Source organism: Lepeophtheirus salmonis, chromosome 2 (genome assembly GCF_016086655.4).
Source record: "Lepeophtheirus salmonis chromosome 2, UVic_Lsal_1.4, whole genome shotgun sequence".
NCBI classification, from domain to species: Eukaryota; Metazoa; Arthropoda; class Copepoda; order Siphonostomatoida; family Caligidae; genus Lepeophtheirus; species Lepeophtheirus salmonis.
In genome coordinates this window covers 28,111,455-28,125,003 of record NC_052132.2, presented here as the reverse complement: position 1 = coordinate 28,125,003, position 13,549 = coordinate 28,111,455, and the positions used below count along the sequence as shown (strand labels likewise).

The 13,549-nt window shown below is 28.9% G+C and overlaps 1 protein-coding gene across 1 annotated transcript in view; it reads left to right on the top strand.

Annotated features, from left to right (window-relative positions):
• Window positions 1-4,656: 4,656 nt before the first annotated feature.
• Window positions 4,657-13,549, top strand: part of LOC121113724 (roundabout homolog 2) — a 191,652-nt gene continuing 182,759 nt past the window's right edge. Inside the window, exon 1 of the mRNA XM_040707576.2 lies at window positions 4,657-4,983. Coding sequence (XP_040563510.2) covers window positions 4,914-4,983 — 70 coding nt within the window. The 5' untranslated portion in view covers window positions 4,657-4,913. The remainder of the gene's footprint in view (window positions 4,984-13,549) is intronic.

The following is a 13,549-nucleotide window of genomic DNA, read 5'->3' as shown; positions in this document are numbered from 1 at the left end:
AAACAATTTATCTGCTGATAGAGATCACTATTAAAACTACAATGGCTCTTTCTCACTAATTTGTTTGAATGTTCAAATGAAAAAAAATCAATTAATAAGTTCACTAATATCTGACAAATAACATTTTTTTCAAATAAATGTTCACGAGGATTTCAACAATTTTACATCCAATATCATGCCATTATAGTTTATGTCCTGTATCTACGCTCTTGAATTATGAAACATACGAGATCACATTAAAATATTATTTTTTCATAATTCATATTAAAAATCTTTCGAAATTGAAAAGTCTTTCAAACATACATCGAAATATTAAATTGCAACCGCTTTTCAATATCGAAAGCCTTTATTATTATGTTTATAATACTATCACTTGCTCCATTCAAATACATAAATTTATCCTTTATTGAAGAAATGAATAAAATAAGGCTCCAACAATGCTAAGTAAATACCATACAAAGAATAAATGATTTATAGAACTTTTAGCACGTCCTAACAAAGATTCCTTTTGGCAAGTTCTAACGGAATACGTAAGAAGCTATATATTGGATTGAAAAAAATATAGACACTTTCATATTTAGTACACATATTTATGAAACTTACATAAGAGGGTAACCCATTAGGTTATTGTTATTATTATTGTTTGTGCGAGGAAAAAAAACCAATCTATATCTACCTATGTGATAAATACCTTAATGAGAGTTTTAAAAGTGAAAATGGGGCCGAGAGTTCTTAAATCATATTCCCCAGCTAATGAGTATCTTCTGCCAATTAGGGTGTGAATATATATTTCATGGCGGTATCCATCTTGTCGATTTCATGCCTTGTCTACTATTAAACTATGGGCTTGTTCTTGATACATATAAACCTATATAGGTTAATCCTTTGTTCCTTAACTGATATCAAAGTATTGTTTTTATTAAGGATTGATATACCTTAAAATAAATTAATATTATAATTATGCCTATGAAAATAAGTATATCACATAAATATGTCAGTAAGGCTACGTTAGATTATAAAAGTGGGGAAGGGGGAGCAAAGCAAAAATAATGTTCTTTGAAAATTGCACATGGAAAAGAAGACCTCCGTTTGGAATAAAAAAACACTTATAAATATAAATTGTTACATTAAAATGTGAGACTAAACAGGATATGAAGAAAAAACAAAAATAAGGGGTCTTTTCAAGTTCGTGAATGATTCTTTGGACGGGAAGGGGGGGAGTGGAGGGTGGGGAGTGGTTGACTTGATCAAACAAATCTACATCTACGCCCAATTCTTTTTTTTTTAGGGTAAATTTTGCATTCTTATTTTTTTTATTGAAGAAAAAATTTGAAACTCTTTTTTTTAAATTTGACATTTATGTTTTTGGTTACACAAAATCAGTACCGTTGAATTAGTTTCAAATCCTGGATCGAATTTATCGGCCCTAAACTATAGACTAATTTTCTCGAGGGACTGCACAACAGGGGGGGGGTCCCAATTTTTGAAAATTTACAACAACCATTTACCAGAAAAACAAATGTTTAAATTTAAATCAAAAATATTGGACTCTTCACATTTAGATACAATGTGCGAAGTTGACATATTAATCAATTTAAACACCATATGACGTCATTGTTCGGATGTCCACAGTTTTGGAAACATACAAAACGTCATTAACACTTGATATGGAGTCTAGAGAGCGAATTTTTATATGAGACTGATCCATATTTTTGTTTTGTGTGGGATGGATTTAGACTGATTTCTTCTTTGGGAGGGTTTTATATAATAAAACTCTCAACCCGATCTAGGATTTTTAGAGACAAACACAACACTAAATAATAATACATAACTATGATAAGTAGTGACAGAACCAAAGCATCCTTGGCCTTCGCATCTTTATTCATTTGATCAAGCAAATAAACAGCTACTTCCTGTTTCTCTTCTCTTTTTTTTTGGAATATTCATGAGCATTTATTCATGTAGTTTAAAATATATTATAAATACATATTTAGAATAAGGTCATTTAAAAAAATAAATTTCAATTTCTTTAGAGGTCAAAAGAAACCTTTTGACAAAAAAAATTAATATAAATTGATAAACTATTGCATGTTTAATTTAGTCTTTGTATATAAGTACACATAATATATATATATATAAATTTATATGTACGCTATATCCAGTAATTTGAAGTTAATAGACCGTGAAAGAAAATATCTGATTATTTTTTCATTTTATTTATTTCACATCATTAGATCGCCCCATGCAAGCAAATGGGTCTCAATTAATCATCATTCTTGTAGAATCCGCAGCCACCTTCTGTGTTAAAACTGATAAAAAATACATTTATTTAAACGTCAAATCCTAATAGAATTTATTTTGTACAGACAATGATGCTCCATTGATTTTTAGGACATTTTTATGATGATGTACATACATACTCCAGAAGGGATTGTTTTTGGACCACTGCATCATTCTCCCACAACATCTATAAAATATAATGATTCAAGGAGGAACATAAACTACTTCTAGCTTTTGGTCCATATACCAATTCTTTTAAAGAGTTTGAGTCAATCTGCGAGTCTTTTTACTTATTTATATACCAGACGAATCAAAAGTTGCAGTTTAATCATGATTCACTAAGCTCTACCTGAATAACATACAAATATACAGGGTCATTCAGGTAAATCCGAATCCTATTAAAATGCATCCGGATCAATAAGGGAAGCAAATAGATATTTAAAAATTTCTTTACAAGGAACAAGATACTTTTTCCTAGTACTAAATGATGGAGGCCTTCCAGAAATCGATCCTGCTCTGTGAATCAGCAGAGACTAACCTCTATAACTTCCCCTAAAAGAAGTAATCCATGGGATTCATATTGGGGGAGTTAGTGGCCCAGGTCTGGGGATGCCAAAATGGCCCCTCTCTCCTTTCAACAAACTTGGAATTTTCCCGGCCTTGTGAAAGTCTTGTTAAAACATAAACTCAACACAATTGGTCTCAGCTTTCATCCAAGGTATCACTTGGTCAGACAGGAGTTTACAGTACTTGTTGGCACCCATAGACACTTTTTGCTTAAAAAACGGGGGCATGATACTGCCTTTGGTCATTGTTTTTAAAGCTGTGGGAGACATTAGTTCTCCTTGTGGTCACCTTTCTGGATGTTGTGGAATCTGTAAATAGTCCATTGTTTCTCCTCCGAATATAAGATGATTCAGTTACCATGGGATTTTAAATCGTTCATCAATTTTCATCCATGGGCAGCCTGAGTGCCTTCATTTTGTATGTAAGAAGTTGTTTTTTTCGTAAAGGTAGTATGACTTCATCCTCACGTAAGTTTTGATGGTGCTGGAGACTTACATGGCGTTTTTGGGAAAGAACGTTAATCAGAGTCCCGAGAGATGCCTTCAAGGACTGTTTCAGACCTAGGATGAATCTCGGAGTGCGTTTTTATCACTCCATGCCTTTTGGTCTTTTCTCTTATATGTCGTCTCCACCTTCCAGCGGTAGTAGACGTCGTAGACTGTGCTCTTTGAATACCCAAGCATTTTGTGGATGTATGCTGGAATGTATCCCACATAAGTCAATTCGATGATGGTGTCCCTCCGAGTCTCCTCCATCGTAAATATTTATTTTGAATTAAAAGTTGCGCAACGAACTTAAAGGTAACGCTCAACTTCTACATTTAAAATTGAAATAACTGAGTTAAATGCTTTCCTTATTATTCAGGATGTAGTGAAAGTTGGTCCGGATTTACTTGAACGACACTGCATATTGTATTTTTGCTGTCAACTGGGTGTTTGTCTGCTTCTTATCCACTTATTAATGTTCTGAAAATTCATTAGTAGAATTAGATATGACTCTTGTTATGGGCTGATCAATTTCCAAGAATGATTTAATTATAATTCTACAGTTGGGAAAAATTGGCACACTACAAACAGATATTATCTTTTATCTGTTTATTTTTCGGAAATTAGGCTGCAGGATACAATATAGATATCAACCTATTAAGTAGAATTTGTGGGGCAAACACAAATCCTCAGTTCTATTAAACTTGTTTTACAATTTCAAGTAAAATCTCCAATCTTTGTGCTTGAGTCCTTCTTGAGACTATGTACTCGAAATAAAAACGATTATAATGTTTTAAGCTTCGAGTACGAATATGCCCTAAATTTGCAGTTTAATAATATTAACCTAAATACAAGTCAAGTCGAAATTGCGAGTACAAGTCACAGGCTCTATCCAGGTATTATTTTAGAAGTGTTAGTCAAGTTTCAATTCGTTGAGCTCAAAAAAAAAAAAAAAAAATCAATTTCAATGCATATTATTACAATTAGGAGTCTATATAAAATGTCGCAAGAATAAGTATGACTTGAATTAGTGTCCCCAGTTTTGCAATAATATGTATACGTATATTTATGCTAATAGTTAATTTTTATTATTATAGTTCATATTAAAAATTAGGGTGTTTTCCCTATAACAAGTAATATTCCCCCTGTCTGCAAATTTTTAAATTAAATCAACGCGGGAATTTATTAGTTTGAAATGAAAATAACCAGTTTATTTCCGTTCTCCATTCAAGGGGAAAAAAGGAGATGATGAAGAAAACGAAAATGAGGGAGCTGAGTTAGCGCGTACACTTTTTCTCTATTTCCCCCTCCCCCCTCCTTATTCAGTTTAGTTTGAATGTAGACGTTGTGGAGTGCGGAGTGTGTGTGTGTGTCACGTGTGTCTCTAAACCTTCATTTGATTGGTCTTTCTATTATTTATAATTTTTGTGTTAGAAATGTGATTATTTCTATTATAATTGGATTGGAATTAATTATGAATTATACTCCTTATATTGATATTACGATTCAATATCTTGGTTTGAATGAGAAAAGGACTCAAATTTGAAAGAAATCAAAACAAATCAAATTAATTTTTTCAAGATGATATTAAAAATGCATTTAGTTGTCTGTCATTTTTTGACAATTTGCTCCTTCACCAGTGTCATATCAGGTAAAGACCAATGAGTATTGTTACCTTCATAATCATTTAAAATTATGAAAATCTTGTCGTTTCAATGAGTTTTGCATAATTTAAGTCAACATATCTTAGTAAGATGTGACCCCTGACAGCCTTACATCCGTATGAGTTCTTAATATTATTTTTCTTTAGGACGGCGGGGCTTTTTCGTCAACTCGTTGAACATTTCGACAAAGTGTTTTTTTTTTTTAATAATAAAAATTGCCAAATTTGACAAAAACAGTTTTGATTTTTTCTTAAAAAGTCCAATTAATTTTTAAAACAACTTTACAAAAAATCATAATTGTGGCATCAACAAAAATAATTGACGTAACGTTGTCTTTCTTACAAATATGACGACAAGCTGTAGTCACAAGCCTGACTTCAGAGTGAATATACTTTTATATAGCTACCTTTCATTGAACAAAGTTTGTTCCATAGGTCGACTTACAATCTGATTCGGACAGATCCTTAGGATTTATAATGGGGTATCTAAATTATGGTGCCTATACAATTCATACATTATTAGAGAAATTGTTTTTGAGAGAGATCTCAAGAAACTTATTGTGAAATGGTCCTTCGAAGTATTTATCCGAACAATTTATGTATATAAATTGTAGATTATATTTAATTAAGTTGAAGAATAAAAACGAAGTAAGCCATACTCACTTTTGAGAATTATCAGCCAAGATTGTTTTGTGTGTCATATGTACTATGAGTACATAATTACATCAACACAGAAATTCAAATGCCATTTTTATTTCATCATAAGAGTAAAACTCTTTTTTTTTTATACTTGTGTGAACATTCATAAAATGAATGCTGAACACTTTAAGTCTACTATGAAGAGGAAAAAAGTATCGGTTGTGTTATGTGTAATACTAGTCTCCAATGCACTTTGCAACTGGTTTTTACTTATACGTTACAAGATTAATACTTATATGTAATGAATAATAAAAGTCATTTAAAAAAAATAATACTAATATTTCTATTTCGTTGTATCTTAGGAGCGTTTCATACTATTCTGTAAGTCATTCATGAAATGTACAATATATAAAAAACCACAGGATTTGCAATATTACAATATCCAGATATTCGTATCATTGCAGTTTATAAGCTTACAAGCTGTTTCTCATAAAATATTTTGCTGGGTAATTTATTTAACTAGTGATAGTTTTATATGTATATAACGCTGATAATTTATTAGGTGTTTTCTTCTTCAAATTTAATGTATGTGGCACAAATGTGAGAAACAAACATTGAAATAAGTTATAATTGAGTAACATGACATTATTCTTGAGTTAATCGTCTTTTATTTTTATTAAATACATTTTTAGATCCACCTATTCTAGGCTGGAATGATTAAAGTTATCTATAATAAAAATATCCTGATAATTAAGAATTAAAAAGATGATTCCTTAATAAGCAATGAATCAAATTAGTAAAATAAAGATTTTTCAAAATGTATACACATGAAATACTTTGTGCCTTTATAAAAAAATCGATTTCAAATAATTGAAAATTTCCCTTCAATATTTCACCTGGTTTGTATGATGGTCGATAAAAAGACAAAAATACCGGGTGTACATTTAATCCAACGCCCTTTAGATTAATTAAACAATTTTTTACTTATATCCTTAACAGTTATTACATACTAAAGGTGTTAAGACATTATTTCAATTTTTTTTTGTAAACGTAGATAAATCACGGAAGATCAATTGTTATTTTTTAAACTTTTGAATCGTGATAAGTCTTACGTACACAAATTTAAAAAAAAAGTATGTCATATCTTTATTTACAGCCGGTAAACGAGTAAAGGTCCATATTTCTCCCCTTAAATATTTTTCCTTTATACATATTTATTTGCAACGGCCACATTTCTATGATGTTTTTTACCTCTTGCCTTAATCCTTAAAGTGAAAATTCACATATTTGTACTTATGTGTACATTATTTATGTATGTTTTGATATAAAATATTTGTAAGAATGAATGAATTCACAAAGAGATTATAAGCTATGCTGATCAAATATTTCAACATAAACTTATTATGTAGCTACTAGTGTTGATATTCATTACAAGACCGATTTTTTCCCAGATTCGGTCTGAAATTAAGTGAAATAGTAGACTAAAATATAATCGTTTTCAAATCGTGGACCAATTTATTCGTTCTCAATCTATGGACCCATTTTCCACCCTATCTGTCTAATTTATTAGTTGTACAAATATGTTTTATACAACAAGTTTAACTTCATATGACGTTGTTATAGGTTGATGTTCACAATTTTGAAACACACTTGTCGTCATCAACAATTCATTTAAAGAATATGTCGAAAACAAATTTTAAATAACACCGATCTAGACTAATTTTTCTTTGAGACTGATGTAAAACGGGCTTCTTCAAAGGACAGAATTAGTTTGGTCAAATATGAATATAACGCTCTCAGACCGGCCTCAGTTTTTCAGACCGAGGCCCAACACTAGTCGATACGTGGTTTCTACCTACATAATATATCTTCAATATCAAATATTATTTTTTTTCAAATTTGTCATGTATACCCAATATCATTAGTTATGCCGTTATTTATTTAAACGATACCATCAAACATCTTCTTCACATGAATACATATTTTCTGTTTTTGCAAAACAGAACAAACCTTTTTGACTATACATGATATGAGAGAATGATAAATGACATAGCTGTAATTAGTATCTACTTCTCGAAAAAGAAAATAAATGGTACTAAATGAGATATCGATTTTGTGTTAGATATTAATGTTAGTATATAGAAAAATGGTTATTATAAATATTTAATTACTCTATATTGTTGTATGCTTATTAGATAATACATTTTCGAATCATGGATCCCTGATATAGCTCAATCAAAAGCAACAATTTTTCATTACTCCGTTAATAGTAGTAATATTACTCAGAGGATATCTCTGTCAAATTATTGTACGGTGTTGATATATTATTTTATCTAAGGTTGTATCCGTCTTTGAAAAAACGTCTCTAATTTTGAAGTTCCCACTTTCAGGCATCATGTTTACTTATATAATTGTAAAGTTATTTAGTTCACTAAATATTTTTTGCAGTCAAACTCAATGTATATTTAATTGTTATACATACTAAATCCACAAGAATCGTTTCACATTATTCTTAATATAAGTATTTATTATACTTATAAGCATTGGATATTTATCATGTTATTATTTTCATTCTATTTCCCAACCTATCATTCATAATAAAATATAAAAAATGACCAAAATCAGTTGGTAGTAGACAGTCAATATTTCTTCCGACCTATGGATTAATTACGTAATAATTTTGGGAATTGTTCTGAGTTTAACAAAAGTTAGTACAAATTCAACCAACCAACGTTTAGAATATCTATGATGACATTAGACAATATTTGTTCTATAGAACGGCGTTTCGTAATGAATAGGACCCGTCTTTAAGATTTAGGACGGGACGTTCAAATTTTCGATAGTTCCCTTAATTACTGTATGTAATAAGAATCGTGCACTTAATTTTATTTTTGTGCCTAATCAACGTTGTTAACTACAAACTTATACGAAGATAAATTTATACATTATTTCTTCTACTAAATTGGTCAGTGATGCTTCTTATAATAATGATTTCAGTAGCAATTCCTATGTTCAATTCCGTTGCAAGATTATATTCGAAAGATAAATATATTTATATATATATATTTCTTTGTGAGCATACTTAATTATATTGGTCTTTATGATTTATAGGGGTCTGTACGTGCTGATCTCAGGAGTACAAAAATTATATTTCATGTCCAATTACGAACATCAACAAATGTAAAGTATTTACATTCACATTTTCAAAGACAGGTTTACTGTTGTTGTATGTACATTAGACTGTTTCCAGGCTCCATTTTTGAAAGTGGATTTGCTAAAATATGTTGAGCAAACAACCCTTATTAATTGCCTGGACGTGTTCATTTTTTACATCCTGTACTAGGGATACTTTAAAAAAAATAAGTATTTGAAATGTTTGCTTTTTTATCAGTTAAGTAGATTTTCAAGATGTTAAAAGAGGATATGACCGTGCTAACATCATTTAATATATTAACTAAAAGTCCGGTTTAAATTAATAGAAAGGTAATATTATTTTTATGAAATTAAAATTATCTTAGATAGTTTAAAACAATCAAATAAATATTTATTTACCCCCCCCACTATAACTACCACTATATGTCCTTTTCTTGGAAATTAAAGTATGACCACTTTAGCTAAAGAATAAATGTAAATTCTCAAAAATTGGGTTACCTATGTCTCACCTTTTTTTCAGTCCCTGATCCTTTTTTGGGAGTAATCTGTTTTTCATTCTGCACACAAAACTTTCTGTTAAGGAACAATCAAAAAACTGATTTTGGCAATGTTTGATGCATTTCAAACCTTTTTTGGGTCAAAATTGATTGTTTTTATGCCGCTTATACCCTTCCAAATATGTTACTATGAGTCAAGAATTGGCTTTATATATTTTTAGTATTTGGTTTATGATTCAAAAATGGTGTTTTTTACAATTTTTAGTATTTGGTTTATGAGCAAAAAATATTACATACCTTGTTTCTATTGTTTTAGAGATCTAAGATGTAGTCCATGTTTTTCCCTTTTTTTGGTGTTTTTGTTTGAACAAAAAAAGTCAAAACTTTACCTTAAAAATTAATAGAGTGTTGTTGAACAAAAAAAATGAACATTATGCTTGATAAATTCCATTTTTTTTTAAATTACAAGTTTTATCGTCCCCAACATAAAGACTATTCTTACAGGGGGGAATCAACCCATAAACGGGACAGTTTTATTCTAATAGACAAAAGTCATTTTTGTTCTGTTATTTATAAATTGATTTTGTAAGTAGTCGTCTGTGCTTTGATCACATAAATTCACTATGAATAGAAAACTTGAATTGTTTGATTAAAGTCATAAATTATGCAGCGTGCTATAAAATATTTATAAACAAGATTTATTTGGGTACTATCTAAAAAAGAAATTTAAGAAGAAATGATACTATATTTATACTTTTTTATGTTGGTATATAAAATAAATAGTTATTTTTCTACCTACAACACATTCCACATTTTATCTAGATGTTTTTCTTTAAAACGTTTCTTTATTTATGATTATCTTTCGGGAGTAAAGGCAATAGCAAAACCTAGAATTTATATACATTTATCAAATATATATCATAATATTTTTCACGAATTTTAATTTAATTAATTTGATATAAACACATATATCGTCCTACTATTCTTAATTTTTCCTCTTGCCTAGGTTTTATAATATAATCCAAGTTATCCTTGTTATATTAATTTATTATCCTATAATTAATGTATAGGTATCATTCTTTTCTACCCATAAGATTAATGTTTTCTTGAATTCGAAAAAAATAATTAATTTTTTCTTCCATTCTTTCATTTTATATGTCTAATTTTTTGGTAAAAAAAATAGTTAATAATATGTCACTAATTGCAACAGATATCAAATAAATTCCACATTTTTCTTTGTATTGACTTTAATAAGATATGTCTTTTAGTATTAAAAAAATGTCGTTATTACGTTTGAGGTTAGCCGCTAAATAATGATTATTTATTTTTCAAATTAGTTGGTTGTACTTTTATTTTCTTGGTGACATTGATATTAGTTAATGAAGTTATTATTAAATAAATGAGGATTTATTATAAGCTAAAATCAGTAATAAATAAATATTTTCGGAAATCTCTTTGGAGAACAAATTCAACGTAATTTACATTAAAAAATGTATAAAAGAGATAGTTGTAAGATGGGAAAATTGCAATATACCATTTTCCTCAAAAATGAGAAAAATCTAAAGCTGTGAACATTAAAATTGTATTATAAATTTAAATTATTGTAGAAAAAAATCAATTATTTTTATAGATTTTTTTTAAAGAATTAAAACTGATTTTATGAATAAAACTAATTTTTTGAAGGGGCAATATTTTAGTAGTAATGTAGGTTTTAATTCTTTTTCTTACAACTGATAACTGAGTTTTTACTATCAGTTGATTTAATTTTATCAAAAATTCACTTATTTAATATATTATAACTCTCAATACAATGATGTCATTTGGAAAATTGTTACAAATGTTTCGATATTGTTTATTGTTCTATATTTCTTAATATATTTACAATTAATTATAATACTGAGTGCATATAACATCTAACCAGGGCAGTAATATAGTAATAATACTGATCAGTGATCTATAAATAATATTATATCTTAATGTACTAAAATTCATGGAAAGTTCATAATTAAAAGGTTATTTTCAACAAATATTTTATTATTAGTTTTCCTAAATTCTAACTTCAATACGACATTTTTTAACAATTGCAAATGTTATTTTCTATGAGAACAGTTCTAACATTTTACAGACTGCATTTAAATAAAAATTTGTGAAAAAACTATTTAAGTGTATAATTTGCAGACGTATGTAGGTATGCTGTGTTAAGTTTTAGTATCTCTAAAAAGCAAAAAGATTGCAACTTTACATGAGCTTCCTTACTCTTAGCATTGCTTGACTCAGATCAATGAGTAATAATAGACTTACATGTGTATGCATGTAACTGATCTTCATAGCTATACTCATATATGAACTATGATAATAGCTTAATAATATGTATTCCTCTTTCACCAAAAAGAGTATCATCATTATAAAAGAGGTGATACACTTACGTGTAAGTGAAATGTAGTTTTCAAATTACTCAACTTGCCACTGATTAATGAACTCGTTGCTTTCATCAATGACACTTGAATTGAAATAGAAATGACTCATCATTTTTTTTTATCGTATTTTCCTTAAATTTAAATACTAGAAGTTACTAACATGAAGTGAATCAATATAAAAATATGGGGATTTTTATCTTACAAAATTACTTACTATTATTTTTTCAATTAAATGAATATTAACATATCTTCATTTCATGTACCGGGTGCGTAAAAAGTGACACATTAAAAAGTATCAATTTAAAATCAAGTAAAAAGCAAAAAAACTAGACATTAAACTCTAATCCGTGATGGTATTTCGATCTGTGATCTCACAGATCCTTGGTATTTTCATAATGGCTATTCTTGGACTCCTCCAGATCTTGTTCTTGATGGCCATGGGGGATTGATCCTTTGTTCGTTTGGATCGATGTCGACCACTTTCAAGCTTCAATTAGACTATTATATTTGTCAACAATCCCAAAATCTGTCTTTTTTAACATCTTAAGAGCCTTCATTATGTCTTTTTGAGCCTTACCTGTGGACTACATATTAATAATGACTTGGTATCGGACGTTCATATTGTTTATTTTCCATTATTTTAAAAATATTTTTTCCTATGCAGCCTTGATCAATAAAACCTAAATTTTGCTTTATATAAGTTATTTTATACAAGAACACTTATTTATGTGATACGGTCAAAAATATGGATCACTTTTTTATTTATTTTCTGTATGTATATTTATTTAAAAGCACTTAACGACTTTTATAATTGTATTAATTAATTAATTCCCGTTTTGCCTGTTAATCAATTAAATTACTTCAAAATTAATAGTGTCAGTTTTTTGGCATATTACATTTATAAATGAAACACATGGATTAATCTGATAACTATTTTTGAAGCGTGCAAATAATAGAGTATCTATTAAAATAGCAAATAATTATGTATTGAGCTATTTGGCACTTCCATCATGTGGACATCCATGAAGAGTTATAAATAAAGTGTCATAGAAATTACGACCAGTAATCAACGGTTATTTGAACCATATAAATAAAGGATCGACAACCTTTTGGAGACTAGGGACCAAACAGCTATGTAGTTGCATCAAAGAGGGATAAATAGCTGTCACTGCAGAGTCATGGCGGGGGGAATCATGTTATTGAATATATAATTTATTTTCTAGGTCTGTAGAAAAGATTCAAAATCTGATTAAACATTTGTGTGCACTCAAAAAAGACCGAGCGTAGCTCTGAGGATTTGCCATTATAATTGTAAGTCCCCCTTGCACACAGAGTAGAACTCGGATCTACATTCACACACGATTTTCATCACTAATTATGTAGCACCTGACACTTTTTTACTTGTACCTATTTTCTTATTCTTAATTAATATTGACTTTTTACCTTATAAAATATTTCGACAATACCGAATTTCAGGGTTAATCGAGTTGAGTGTTTAAAAGTGCTATGGTATTTTAATGATTAATTATCTTAGTAATATTTATTTAAAGAATATATTTACACCTTCGGTTTATTATAATACTATATATTTTTAATGTAAATGTACATACAACTGTTAGGAGCTCGGTCTGAAAATAACAGACCATTCTCCAACTGTAATGATTTTTAGTGAACCGAATTAATTCGGTCCTTTAGAAGAATTTCTGTCTAGATTTTTCTTATTTAAAATTGGGTCAAAAAAAGAAATTGTAAATGATGTCATGTGTGTTTCAAAATTTTGACATCAGTAAAATACCAACATATGAAGTTTCATGTGTTACATAAATAATATGTGTAAAGCTTAAATAA